This window comes from Dipodomys ordii, unplaced genomic scaffold (genome assembly GCF_000151885.1).
Source record: "Dipodomys ordii isolate 6190 unplaced genomic scaffold, Dord_2.0 Scaffold125, whole genome shotgun sequence".
Classification (NCBI taxonomy): Eukaryota; Metazoa; Chordata; class Mammalia; order Rodentia; family Heteromyidae; genus Dipodomys; species Dipodomys ordii.
In genome coordinates, this window is record NW_012267341.1 from 1268411 (window position 1) to 1281111 (window position 12701).

Genomic DNA, 12701 nt, shown 5'->3' on the forward strand with positions numbered 1-12701 from the left:
TCTACCACTTGAGCCACAGCGCCACTTCCAGTTTTTTGGTGGTTTATTGAGTGTCCTCTTCTCTTAACCTTGGGAAGGGCCATGTAAGATGAACTCTTGTCTTAAAGAATTTGGGTTTTGATTTTGGGGTAAGAGCCAAAGGCTCTAGACTCTTTATATTTCTCCTGAATAGCTTTTGCTCCCTTACTTTAACATTTAACATCAATGGCCTTCACTCACTGGAGTTTCTTGCCTGCCCATAGCACCTGCCATTTCAGCTCAGCAGAGGGCAGATAAGTCCTGACAGGGAACAACTGGGCTCCCCTTCTCTGGTAAGCATTTGTCATCCTTCTCTCTTTTGCTTTGCAGAATCTACTGGGTAGATGCACACCTGGACCGGATCGAGAGTGCTGACCTCAATGGGAAACTGCGGCAGGTCTTGGTCAGCCATGTGTCCCATCCCTTTGCTCTCACACAGGTATTGGCTCAGGAGAGAGGTAACTAACCATTCCTGACTAGGGTATTTCCTTAAGGTTCTAAGCCACCCAAGTGCTCTGCCCCTCAGCCCACTACTCCTGTGTTCTAGCACTTGAAGGAATAAATCTTTTTGTTGTTGTTTTTTTACTGTGTAAGTCCCACTGGTCTAGCCTGCTAGGAGTAGCTAATTAAATAGAGGTAAACAGAACTAGCCATGGAGCTTTTTAAAATGCAAGTTCATAAGCCTTGGCTATAGAGAAACTGCTTTGTGAGGATTGAGCCCTCACAAAGCATTTTTACATTTTTCTTTTTCTTTTTTTTTTTCGGTCATGGGGCTTGAACACTGGGCCTGGGCGCTGTCCCTCAGCTCTTCAGCTCAAGGCTAGTGCTCTACCACTTGAGCCACAGCGCCACTTCTGGCTTTTTCTGCTTATGTGGTGCTGAGGAATCGAACCCAGGGCCTCATGCATGCAAGGCAAGCACTCTACTGAGCCACCCTCCCAGCCCCTACATTTTTCTTGATAGTACCAGAGTTTGAACTCAAGACCTTATGCTTGCTAGGGAAGCCCTCTAACATTTAAGCTATACTTCTAGCCCATTTTGCTTTAGTTTACTTTCTAGGTAGGGTCTCTTACATTTGCCCAGGGATACTTTGGACTGTAGTCTTCCTGCCTCTACTTTTTAGACAGCTATGATTGCAAGTGTGCATTACCACTCCTTGCCTAGAAATAAGCATTTTGATGAGCTTTCCTGTTGATCCTAATACTGTAGTCACTGAGTTGGAGCTCTGACGCTCACTAAGTGGAGGTGGGCTATGGAAGCTTGAGGCCTCCAGGCAGTTGTTGTCTATTGAGTTCCTTTAGTGAGCCAGGTACCTGGGTTCAGGTTCTGAACTATATTATTAAATACCATATTATTTTTTTAAATTATTTTTTATTTTTTGTGTGTTTATATGGTACCAAGGAATTGAACCCAGGACCTCAAGCATTAAGCCACATTCCTTGCCCTAAATATCTTATTATTTAATAACTACAACTCTGAACAAGAAATTAAACCTCTGTGAATTTCATTTATCTATAAAACAAATAGGTTTAATAATGGCACCCTCCTGAAATATATACAAAGCATTCGCCCAGTATCTAGCCCAGAGTAAGTGTGAAATGCATGTTATCACTAACCATTTTAATTCTTGTTAGCTATTCTTCCTGAGAATCCTAGCACTGTAGATAATTTGGGGGAGGAAAAAGATCTCCCAAGTCTGGGGCTATAAAAAAGAGATTCTTAGTCATTTAAAAAAAAAATCTGTATGAAGCCAGGCACTGGTTACTCACACCTGTAATCCTATCAGGAGTCTGAGGTCTGAGGATCACAGTATGTATCTGACAAATATCATCCACTCTGATCTCTATTTCTTTTTTTTTTCTTCTTCTTCTCCTTTTTTTTTTGATTCTGGAGAATGAATCCAGAGCCCTATATATGCTAAATGCCACTGAGCCACACACCCTCAACCATGTAAAATAAATTATATTCTACCATCCTAAAACCTTTTATCTGGCGCTATTTAATAGTAAGTTAAAAGTGAATATCATTTTTCAATCTACAAATTTCCTTTGAGGTTTCTGATAGAGAGGAGAAATATCCATTGCCCTTCCCACCTATGATTGAAAATTTCACAATCATTGCATTGGCCACAAAAGCAATGGAGATTTGGGCCAGGGCTTTGAGAAACAGGCCAAGAAGAATAGGGACCTAGAAGAACTTCCAATTTTACTGTTATTTGCTCGGCAGACAGCCATTCATTCACCTGCAGACTAAGCAATGAATGAAACACATTCTTATCCTGAATTGTGTAGGGTAGAGAGAAATATAAACAAACTACCATAGAATGTTTAACTACATCTGGAAGTGCAGCAAGGTATAGAACAGACAAAGGAGAGAATGGCAAACTATGGAGTTAGTGCAATATTCTATCTGGGGATTCACAGAATTGACTTGGCACAGAAGCAGCTCTGAGGTCTGACTGCTGAATATTTCCTCTTTTTGGGTTCCCTATTGAGTAGCAGGACAGGTGGATCTACTGGACAGACTGGCAGACCAAGTCCATCCAGCGTGTTGACAAGTACTCAGGCCGCAACAAGGAGACAGTATTGGCAAATGTGGAAGGGCTCATGGATATCATCGTGGTTTCCCCTCAGCGGCAGACAGGTGGGCCTCTGGATACTGAGTCTGCTTCCATACCATCAGTGGGCCTGGGGATAGTTGTCCCAAGGATTGTTAGGGACCAAGACAACTAGAACTCCAAGAGAGCCTTTCAGCTCATGTTTCAAACTCTTACAACCTTTTTACTCCTCTTGTGATTATTTCCTTCTTGCCCTATTATTCCTGGGAGTGGGTGCCCCTGGATTTCCTCCTTTTTCAGGAGTGTTAAGTTGGAAGGGCCAGTTCTGTCCCAGACCAGATACATATTTGCTTTGCTTCCAGGGACCAATGCCTGTGGTGTGAACAATGGTGGTTGTACCCACCTCTGCTTTGCCAGAGCCTTGGATTTTGTGTGTGCCTGTCCTGATGAGCCAGACAGCCGACCCTGTTCCCTTGGTGAGTCAGACTGAGTGGCTTCTGGAACAGTAAGTCCTGGGAAAGATAGGGAATCAGCAGCCACAACTTGGTGTTTCTGGTGGGATCCTTCTACAAAAGGTTGCATAGAGAATGACCTAAGCAATGAGGTCTTGGAATTGCTTAGACTTGGGTTTGTCTGATCTGTAGCATTCACTTCCATAGAAATCAGGGCTCTTAGCCCAGCACTAGTAGCTCACGCTAATACACCTAGCTACTCAAGAGGCTAAGAGCTGAGGATTGCGGTTCAAAGCCAGACCTAGCAGGGAAGTCTGTGAGACTCTAATCTGTAATTAACAACTAGAAAATTGTGGCTCGAAGTGGCAGAGAGCTAGCCTTGAACACAAAAGCTCAGGGACAGTGTCCAGGCCATGAGTTCAAGCCCCAAGACCAAAAAAAAAAAAGAATCAGGGCTCTTGATTACAGAGCCCTGTTATGGGAACTGAAATCAGTGCTTAACTATTTACTCTTGACCTTTGTGGACTAGCTAGCCTATCCAGAACTATTAATATTGAATCTAAACCCTTTTTATTTATAGTATTAAGTTGGGGTTTGGAGATTAGAGCAGCTAAAAGATTGCTTTGTCAAGTTCTACAGCCGCCACTCTTAGAACTATACATAGAATCAGCCCTATGATCATTAAAAAAAAAAGATTATGTATGTCATAATAAAATAAGTAATTGCCGGGCACCAGTGGCTCACGTCTATAATCCTAGCTACTCAGGAGGCTGAGATCTAAGGATCATAGTTCAAAGCCAGGCTGGGCAGGAAAGGCCGTGAAACTCTTATCTCCAGTTAACAACCAGAAAACTGAAGTGGTGCTGTGGCTCAAGTGGTAGAGCACTTGCCTTGAGCTGAAAAGCTGAGGGATAAACACCCAGGCCCAGAGTTCAAGCTACATGACTGACAATAAAATAAAATAATTATTTGTGTGTGTGTTGTGTGTGTGTGTGTGTATAAAAGAACTATATGTAAAGATTCCAACAGCTTACTCCAAGCTTCTTCTCTCTCTAGTACCCGGCCTGGTGCCCCCAGCCCCCAGAGCTACCAGCATGAGTGAAAAGAGCCCAGTGTTACCCAATACATTGCCCACCACCTTGCATTCTTCTACCATTAGGACCCGCACATCTCTGGAAGAGGTGGGAGGAAGGTAAGTACAGGATGTGTGTGTGGGGGGGGTCTATGATGTCAATCACCATGCTCCCCCAACCCGGCACAGGACCGGTGTCCCAGCTTGATAATCCTGGCATCACATGATGAACCCCCGGTCCTTGCTATTTTGGGATAGGAGGTGATATTTAGACTTGTAGATTGTTGCAAATGAATCCCTTTTTAGCTTTGAGGGCAAGAAATTTTTTAAGTACAGTTTTAAAGAAAAGTCACTCAGGAAGAGTCTTGCACATGCATTATTCCCTCTTCCTCTAGATGTTCTCCTTGGTCACATGTCACAGGTTTAGTGTGTAGTCTTGTCCTGTAGTGGTCTATGAGGTTGTAGTTTTATAACTTGGAACAAAAAAAAGGTCTCCTATGGATGTGATGGCCTTAGCTAATAATGATCCTGGCATTCAAACATGCATGCATACACACACACACACACACACACACAAACACACACACACCCATACACACATTAAATAAGTACAAACTCGGGTAGTTCTTAGTCAAGTATGAAATATATTTCAGGACTGGAGGCACAGCTTAAATGGCAAAGCACTTGCCTAGCAAGTACAAGGCCTTGAGTTCAATCCCTAGCAACTTACACAAACACACCACACACACACTCACACACACACACACACACACACACACACACACACATGTCAAACAATAAAATTAAAGGGGTTTAAAAGGTAGTTAACATTTGATTTAAATTTTTTTTTTTTGGTTGGTTGTAGGGCTTGAATTCTGGGCCTGAGTGCTGTCCCTGAGCTCTTCAGCTCAAGGTGAGCGCTCTACCACTTGAGCCACAGTGCTACTTACAGTTTTCTGGTGGTTATTTGGAGATAAGAGTCTCACAGACTTTCCTGCCTGGGCTGGCTTTGAACTGTGATTCTCAGATTTCAACCTCTGAGTAGCTAGGAGTACTGGCATGAGCTACCAGCACCAGGCTCACTTGATTTCAATTCTGAAAGCAGAAATATAATAATTTCAAAAGAGGAATCTAAAGTGAGTGTCTCCAGAGTTCTATGATTTGTACACAATCAAATAGCTTTGCTTATGTGCACTCTCTCTGAAGTAAAGACAACAACTCAAGTATGTACATGTACTTTTCTTTTGAAGTACTATCAATTATTATTAATCTTGGGCTTTCTTTAGGAATTTAATGGTATGGAAGTTTTCATTCCTGTAGATCAAACCTCACATGTTCTGCAAGTACACCCTCAGGCCCTAAGTTTATTTGGAAAACTTTTGACTCCCTTCTTAGATCTTTTCTAATGACCAGAGTTCTATTTGAACCTTCAGTGCATCTTTGTTTGTGCTGTTGCAGGTAGTTTTTCTCCTGGCTTTTAGGAGGTACAATTAATTGCCTATTCGTTGCCATGAAGAAATTACCTTCTGAGTATGTCAAATTAGTTCTCTGAGCACTCTCTGGATTTCTTGCATATTCTCTGATGAAAGAAGAGAAGAAAGTGTTTTTCAGATCTCATGATATAAAGACTTTGAGATAATCCTTAACCAGTTAGATTTGCTTGGCTTATGGCTGTTTCCTAGTCATTCTGATAGTTTAAGAAAATCTGATGCTGGCTGGGTGCCAGTGGCTCATGTCTATAATCTTAGCTATTTGGGAGGCTGAAATCTGAAGATCATGGTTCCAAGTTAGCCCATGGTGCCGAGGACATGACTCTAAGATTCTCAGGAAAATCCATGAGAATCTTCTTATCTTCAATTAACCACCAAAAAGCTGGAAGTGGAGCAAAAGTGGTAGAATGCCAGTGTTGAGTGAAAAGCTAAGATATAACACTCAGGCCCTGAGTTCAGGCTCCAGCACCTTCACAAAATTTAAAAAGAAAGGAAGCAAGGAAGGAAAGAAGAAGAAGAAAAAAGAAATCCTGGCATTGATGTCCTTAGTAGTCTTTCTGCAGACTTCTAGCTCACTCCCAAACTTGCTTTTCATTTATAAAGGTTCATAAGTGAAAACACGTGTAACCATAGTGTAATGGCTTATAATCACTGATTCACACTGGTTTCTCTATTCTGGTCCTGCCCTTAGTATATTTCTAATATCCTCCACCTGGTACATTTTCAAACCTGAAAGCCCACTCACAGGCCTTTCTTTCCTTCCTATAAGAGAACAAGATCTCCTGTGAATAACAAGTAGTCTTCACATTTTTTTTTTATGCTCACAGGTGCTCAGATAGGGATGCCCTGCTGGGCCTCTGTGTACATTCCAATGAAGCCATACCTGCTGCCCCAGGTAAGTCCTGTTGATCCAACTGTTTCAGAAAAGAAGATGTAAAGATTCTTTCTTTCCCCTGATAAATCATGAGGACTCCCCCGGGAGATGAATTTATTTTTCATAGACTAAATACATAAAGAGATAAAATAGCCACAGCTCATGGTCTGCTTTCTATATGGCAAGCATTTGATAGGCAAGATGTATCTTACATATCTATGTGTTCAGGAACAGTAGTCCTTCTTATCTATTTGGGATACATTGTAGGCAACCAGTGAAAGCCTGAAACCTCAGATAGTACTGAGTTTTCTATACACTATATCTTTTCCTATACATGTACTATAAATATGTACATGATACATACATAAACTATGATATAGTCTCCTTTATTAATTAGGTACAACAGTAATTAATAAAACAACTATAACAATACTGTAATAAAAACTATATGAATATGTGCACTGTCTCTCCAAACATCTTGATTTTTTTCTTGCATTATAGCAATGTTTGGGGCTATGGTTGACCATGGGTAACTGAATGGCAGAATGCAAAATAAGTATATGATGGGTGGTGGCTACTGAATTTGTATATAGATACATTCTCATTGACTCTACTGGCCCTATCAGGAATTTATTGTTTATAGTTAACTAATGAGAGAACATAGGCTTGGAAGTTTTGCTTCTTGCTTTAAGCCACAGAGTGAATGGGATTGGAGATGCTGGCAGTGAGCTTTTTTTTCCCTTGGCCTCCTCATTCTACCTCCTGTGGCGCCTTACCTCTGAGTAGTAAGAACCTCCACTATCGTCTGGTAGTTTGCAGAAGCTCTTCATCTTCTGCAGCACCATCTGGAAGGTGGCCAATAGTTCCTGCTAGTGTCTATCTTTTCTCCCTAGGTGAAGGACTTCATATCAGCTATGCCATTGGTGGATTGCTCAGTATTCTGCTGATTTTGGTGGTTATTGCAGCTTTGATGCTATATAGGTGAGCTCAGTTCTGCTGTAAAGGCTTTCCACTCTTTTGTCCTTACTGTATATCTGGGATCTGCTGAAGTTATGTAATACACTGATTCAACATCTGAACAGCCTTTTTTTTGCCAGTCCTGGGGCTTAAACTGAGGACCTGGGCACTGTCCCTGAACTTGTTTTACTCAATGCTAGCTCTTACCACTTGAGTCATAGTGCCACTTTGAGACACAACACCACTTCCAGCTTTTTCTCTTTATGTGCTACTAAGAAATGGAACCCAGGGCTTCATTCATGCTAGGCAAGCACTCTAAGCACACTAAGCTACCGACCCAGCCCGTGAACAGACTCATTTTAATTTTGCGTCCCTAGCTGGAGCACTAGAAGAGACAGCAATGGAAGAAAAAAAATGAAACCTGTATACTAACTCTTATTTCTCAGTCACAATTTCCTCAAGACCATAGCAAAGCAACCCTTTTTGTTACATACTAGAAATAACTGTTGTCTCTTTACACAAATATAACATTCTACTATAATGTTGGTTGATCTAGTATTGCTCTGTAGCAATCATTTGGGAAAGTTGAATGTGTCATTTTCACCTCAGGATCTTTTTTTTTTTTTTTTTGTCAGTCATGGAGCTTGAACTCAGGGTATGGGCTCTGTACTTGACCTTTTTTGTTCACGGTGAGCCACAGCACCACTTCTGGTTCTCTGGTAGTCACACTACCACTTGAACCACAGCTCTACTTCTGACTTTTTGCTGGTTAATTAGAAATAATGAGTCTCACATACTTTCCTGCCTGGGCTGGCTTTGAACTATGATCCTGAGATCTCAGCTCCTTGAGTAGCTAGGATTATAGGCCTGTGCCAACAGCACTCAGCTTTCAATTTAGGATCTTTTTGTGTGCCTTTTTCTTTGTATTTTCCTCCAATTGCTTTAAACACAGCTTACAGCAAAAGAACAACAACAAAAGTCTGGATTCTTCTGTTGCTGCTACAACAGAATATATCCTATTTAATCTGTCAATACCACAAACTTTTTTTTTTTTTTTTTTTTTGCCAGTCCTGGGGCTTGAACTCTGGGCACTTTGCTCCAGACAAGCACTCTATTGCTTGAGTCACAACACAAAAAGTTTGGCTTGTTTTTGTTGTTTTGTTTTTTTGTTTTTTGGGTTTTTTTTGTTTGTTTTTGAGTAGTTTATTGGAGACTTTCCTGCCTGAGCAGGCTTCAAACCAGGATCCTCAGATCTCAGCCTCTTGAGCATAGCTAGGATTACAGGTGAAAGCCACCAGCGAAGGAACCAGTGACATTGTCCAAAAAAAAAAAAAATGGCACTCATTACCTGATTTATGAAATGATAACCCTCTAATACTTAATAACAATAAAATTATATTAAATTAAAAACACATTACAACTTTTCCAGGTAATAACTCTCATAAACATCTGAACTAATTTCTTCTTGTTTTTCTTCTAAAGACACAAAAAATCCAAATTTACTGATCCTGGAATGGAGAACCTGACTTACAGCAACCCTTCCTACCGAACTTCCACTCAGGAAGTAAAAATTGAAGCTATCCCTAAACCAGCCATGTACAATCAACTGTGTTATAAAAAAGAGGTAAATGTGGAACTTTAAATTCAAGGGGTTTGGGGGGAGGAGGGAGTGTTAAGGGCAGATATAGGTAGTGAGGAATTACATTCCAGTTTCCCGAATAGATCAGTAAGGGCTGATAATGGTCTCATCTGCTATTTGGGAAATTAGAGTGAATGGAAGGATTAAGTATAATTTAGGTTTCCTTAGAAACCTAAATCTAGATTTTTTGAGGGACCCTAGTGAAAGCAAGATGAGAAAACAGCTCCTGAAAGATTAGGTCTGGAAGCAGTGGTATGGATCTCCCTGCCAGGAGATGTTTTTTCTGAGTCATAGGTTCTCACTTTTTTGTGTGCCAGTACAAGAGCTTGAACTCGGCACAGACACTATCGCTTAGCTTTTTCACTCAAGGCTGGCACACTACCACTTGAACCACAGCTCTACTTCTGACTTTTTGCTGGTTAATTAGAGATAATGAGTCTCATAGACTTTTCCTGCCTGGGCTGGCTTCAAACTTGGATCCCCAGATTCCTGAGTAGTTAGGATTACAGGTATGAGCCACTAGCATCCAGCTGTTCTTTCTTTTTTTAGAGCTGTCATTTCTCTGTTTCACTCTGAAACAAGGGGGCTGTCTTATACTGTACCTCCCTCCCCCCAAAAAAAGCCCAAGATCTCTTGGACTCTCCCTTTCTCCCTTTTCTTTCTTTCTTTCTTCCTTTCTTTTCCTTCTTTCTTTCCTTTCTTCCTTTCTTTCTTTCCTCCTCCTTGGCTTCCTCCCCCTCCTCCTCCTTCTTTTAATGTGTATGTGGGGGTATTGAATTCAGGGCCTTGTACTGCTTAGCTGCTTGCTCTGCTGGTGTTCTATCACAAAACACTAGCTGGTTATTTTTGAGATGGAGGTCTCATGAACTTCTATGTGGGCTTGCTTTCAGTTGCAATCCTACAAATCTCAGCTTCCTGAGTAGCTAGGATTACAGGTGTGAACAAACACACTTAGCTTCCCTTTTCTAGTCTCTGATCCAAGCTAGTGATAACATGGCTGAGAATAGCTGATTTTTCTCTACCTGTCCTTCCTTTTATCTCAGGGTCTTTAAGAGATTTCTCTAAAATGCTGACAATTTATTTGCTTTTGTCTTTCTGCTTTGTTACTTCAGTAGAAAATTACTTGCTGGAGGCTGGGAAGGTAGCTCAGTGGCAGAGCGCTTGCCTTGCATACATGAGGCCCTGGGTTTGATTCCTCAGCACCACATAAGCAAAAAGAAAAAAGCCGGAGGTGGTGCTGTGGCTCAAGTGGTAGAGTGCTAGCCTTGAGCTGAAAAGCTGAGGGACAAGCGCTCAGGCCCCATGACCGGACCAAAAAAAGAAAAGAAAATTACTTGCTGAATATTTAGGTATTAAAAATAGTTCCCTTTCCACAGTGGATATATAGTTTGGAATTTCAAATTTTCTTAACCTGTCTTCTAAACTTTTTTTGTTGTTTTTGTTGGTCCGGAGGCTTGAACTCTGTGACTGAGTGCTGTCCCTGAGCATCTTTTGTTCAAGGGCAGCACTCTATCACTGGAGCCTGAGCTATAGCACCACTTCTGACCTGTGTGTTCTAAAATCCTACAGCCTTCACCAGGAGTTGTTACTTAAGAAGACCGTAGTCAGGCCTGTCTTGAACAGTCAAAACTACTCTCATACCAGCAGGGATTCATGCATAATGATTATACTTTATACAGCAATTCTGTGCTTTTTGGAACTAGAAATTACCATATATAAAACACTTTCATTGTAGTTGCAAGGAAAACCTTCAAGGCTAGGTGAGTGGCTCATGTTACAGTATAAGTAGCAGGTATAAGCCTCTGAATTCAATTTTCAGTACTACCTAAAGAAAGAGGAGGAGAGGGAGGGAAGGAGGAAAAAAAAAGGGGGGAGAAAATAGGAAAGAAGGGAAGGAGGAGGAGAGAGAAAAATATTATTCATAGATAACTTATAGAAATGATAAACTCCTCAATATGTCTGAGAAAGATTGAAGATTCTTAGATTTCTATAGGGTTGGACACCCCAGGGTGGGGTAATCATAATGAAAGCCAGTAGTTAGACATAAAAAGAGGAGTTGGGGATGTAGCTGAGTGGTAGAGCACCTGCTTAGCTTTTTCACAAGGCCCTGGGTTCCATCCTTGGCATCATCATCAAAAAAGAAATGATAATTGTGTGACCCCTTTTCTTCCATTATCTGCTTCTTCCTCAGCACCTCTTTCACCCCTCTGATAGCCTTTCACCCTTTCTCTTCTGATTGCCTCCTGATTCCAGGTACCTGTTGCTGTGTGTGTGTGTGTAGAGGGAGTGGTATCTTTAAAATTGCTAGTCCCATGTGCCCCATCTTTCCTTGACTCACTCCGTGCATCTCTGTGATGACAACTCAAAGTGGCCTGTATTTTAGTTTTACAATAATTCCTGTTTAGAGGGTGTGCTAGGTGAATGGGTACCTGTGTATGCTTGTGCTCTCTGTTGTTTCTTTCTGCATGACCAAGCAGACTTGTTACTTCCTAGAAAGCAGGGATCATCATCAAAGCACCTTTTCTTTGTTTCATGTAGGAGCTCAATAAAATACCTTTGGAATATACTAATATAAAGCAGTGGTTGCAGGGCTCTGGGTAGGGACACTATCTCAGGGACAGAACCCAAACTATGGCCTATTTGCTCCTGGAAGTCAAACTATGTTGCTTGACATCCCCCATAAACTGGGAGTGAAGCTATCTTTTGAGGAGTCCATAAATGAAGCAGCCCGACAAAAGTCAGGGCTATCCTTGGAATAATCTAAGTTGGTTGGGAATGCTCCCACGGCTCATTGAAGCAGGCCTGCCCCAAATGGTTACAAGTTAAGGTGCCTCACTGAATGCACATTTTGAATCCAAATAGGAGAATTTTTGAGAGCTTTCCTGTCTTACCTTCGAAGTGTTCCCCTGAACAAAGTTAGAAAGAGATCATTAAGAACTAGCACATAAAGTAGTTCAAAATCCTCAATTCATACACACTGAATTGCCTTTACCAATTGCTTTTGATTATTCACATCAGCAGGATGTCCCATTAATAAACCACAGTAACAATGTAACAAACCAGCACATAAAGTAGTTCAAAATCCTCAGTACATGTATATTGAATTGCTTTTGCCAATTGCTTTTGATTATTTACATCAACATGATGTCCCTTTAATAAACCATAATAACCACGTAACCATAGCTAACATGTTTTCCATGCATCCTATGCCCAGCACCTCAACAATTGCATTCCATGTGTTGCTTCATTTAACCCCATAGAAATTGCTTGTGAAGGGGCTGGGAAGGGGGCTCAGTGGTAGAGTGCTTGCCTTGCATGCCTGAGGCCCTGGGTTCGATTCCTCAGCACCACATAAGCAAAAAGAAAAAAGCCGGAAGTGGCGCTGTGGCTCAAGTGGTAGAGCACTAGCCTTGAGCTGAAGAGCTGAGGGACAGTGCCCAGGCCCAGAGTTCAGGCCCCATGACTGGACCAAAAAAAAAAAGAGTTAGACAAATTGCTTGTGAAGTTCAAATGCTTTTTTCTTCCCACGTTTCAGATGGGGAGACTGAGTTTTACAGATGTTAAGTATTTGCCCAAAGGCAGCATAGCCAGGACTAGAAGAAGTCATGGTTCTCCTTCTCCCTGTATAATAATGGTAATCAT

The 12701-nt window shown here is 41.5% G+C and overlaps 1 protein-coding gene across 1 annotated transcript in view; it reads left to right on the forward strand.

Annotated features, from left to right (window-relative positions):
• Window positions 1-12701, forward strand: part of Lrp4 (low density lipoprotein receptor-related protein 4) — a 69976-nt gene that overhangs the window by 54859 nt on the left and 2416 nt on the right. The window contains exons 32-38 of the mRNA XM_013029962.1: window positions 349-457; window positions 2517-2661; window positions 2938-3051; window positions 4084-4219; window positions 6417-6484; window positions 7357-7444; window positions 8903-9044. Coding sequence (XP_012885416.1) covers window positions 349-457; window positions 2517-2661; window positions 2938-3051; window positions 4084-4219; window positions 6417-6484; window positions 7357-7444; window positions 8903-9044 — 802 coding nt within the window. The remainder of the gene's footprint in view (window positions 1-348; window positions 458-2516; window positions 2662-2937; window positions 3052-4083; window positions 4220-6416; window positions 6485-7356; window positions 7445-8902; window positions 9045-12701) is intronic.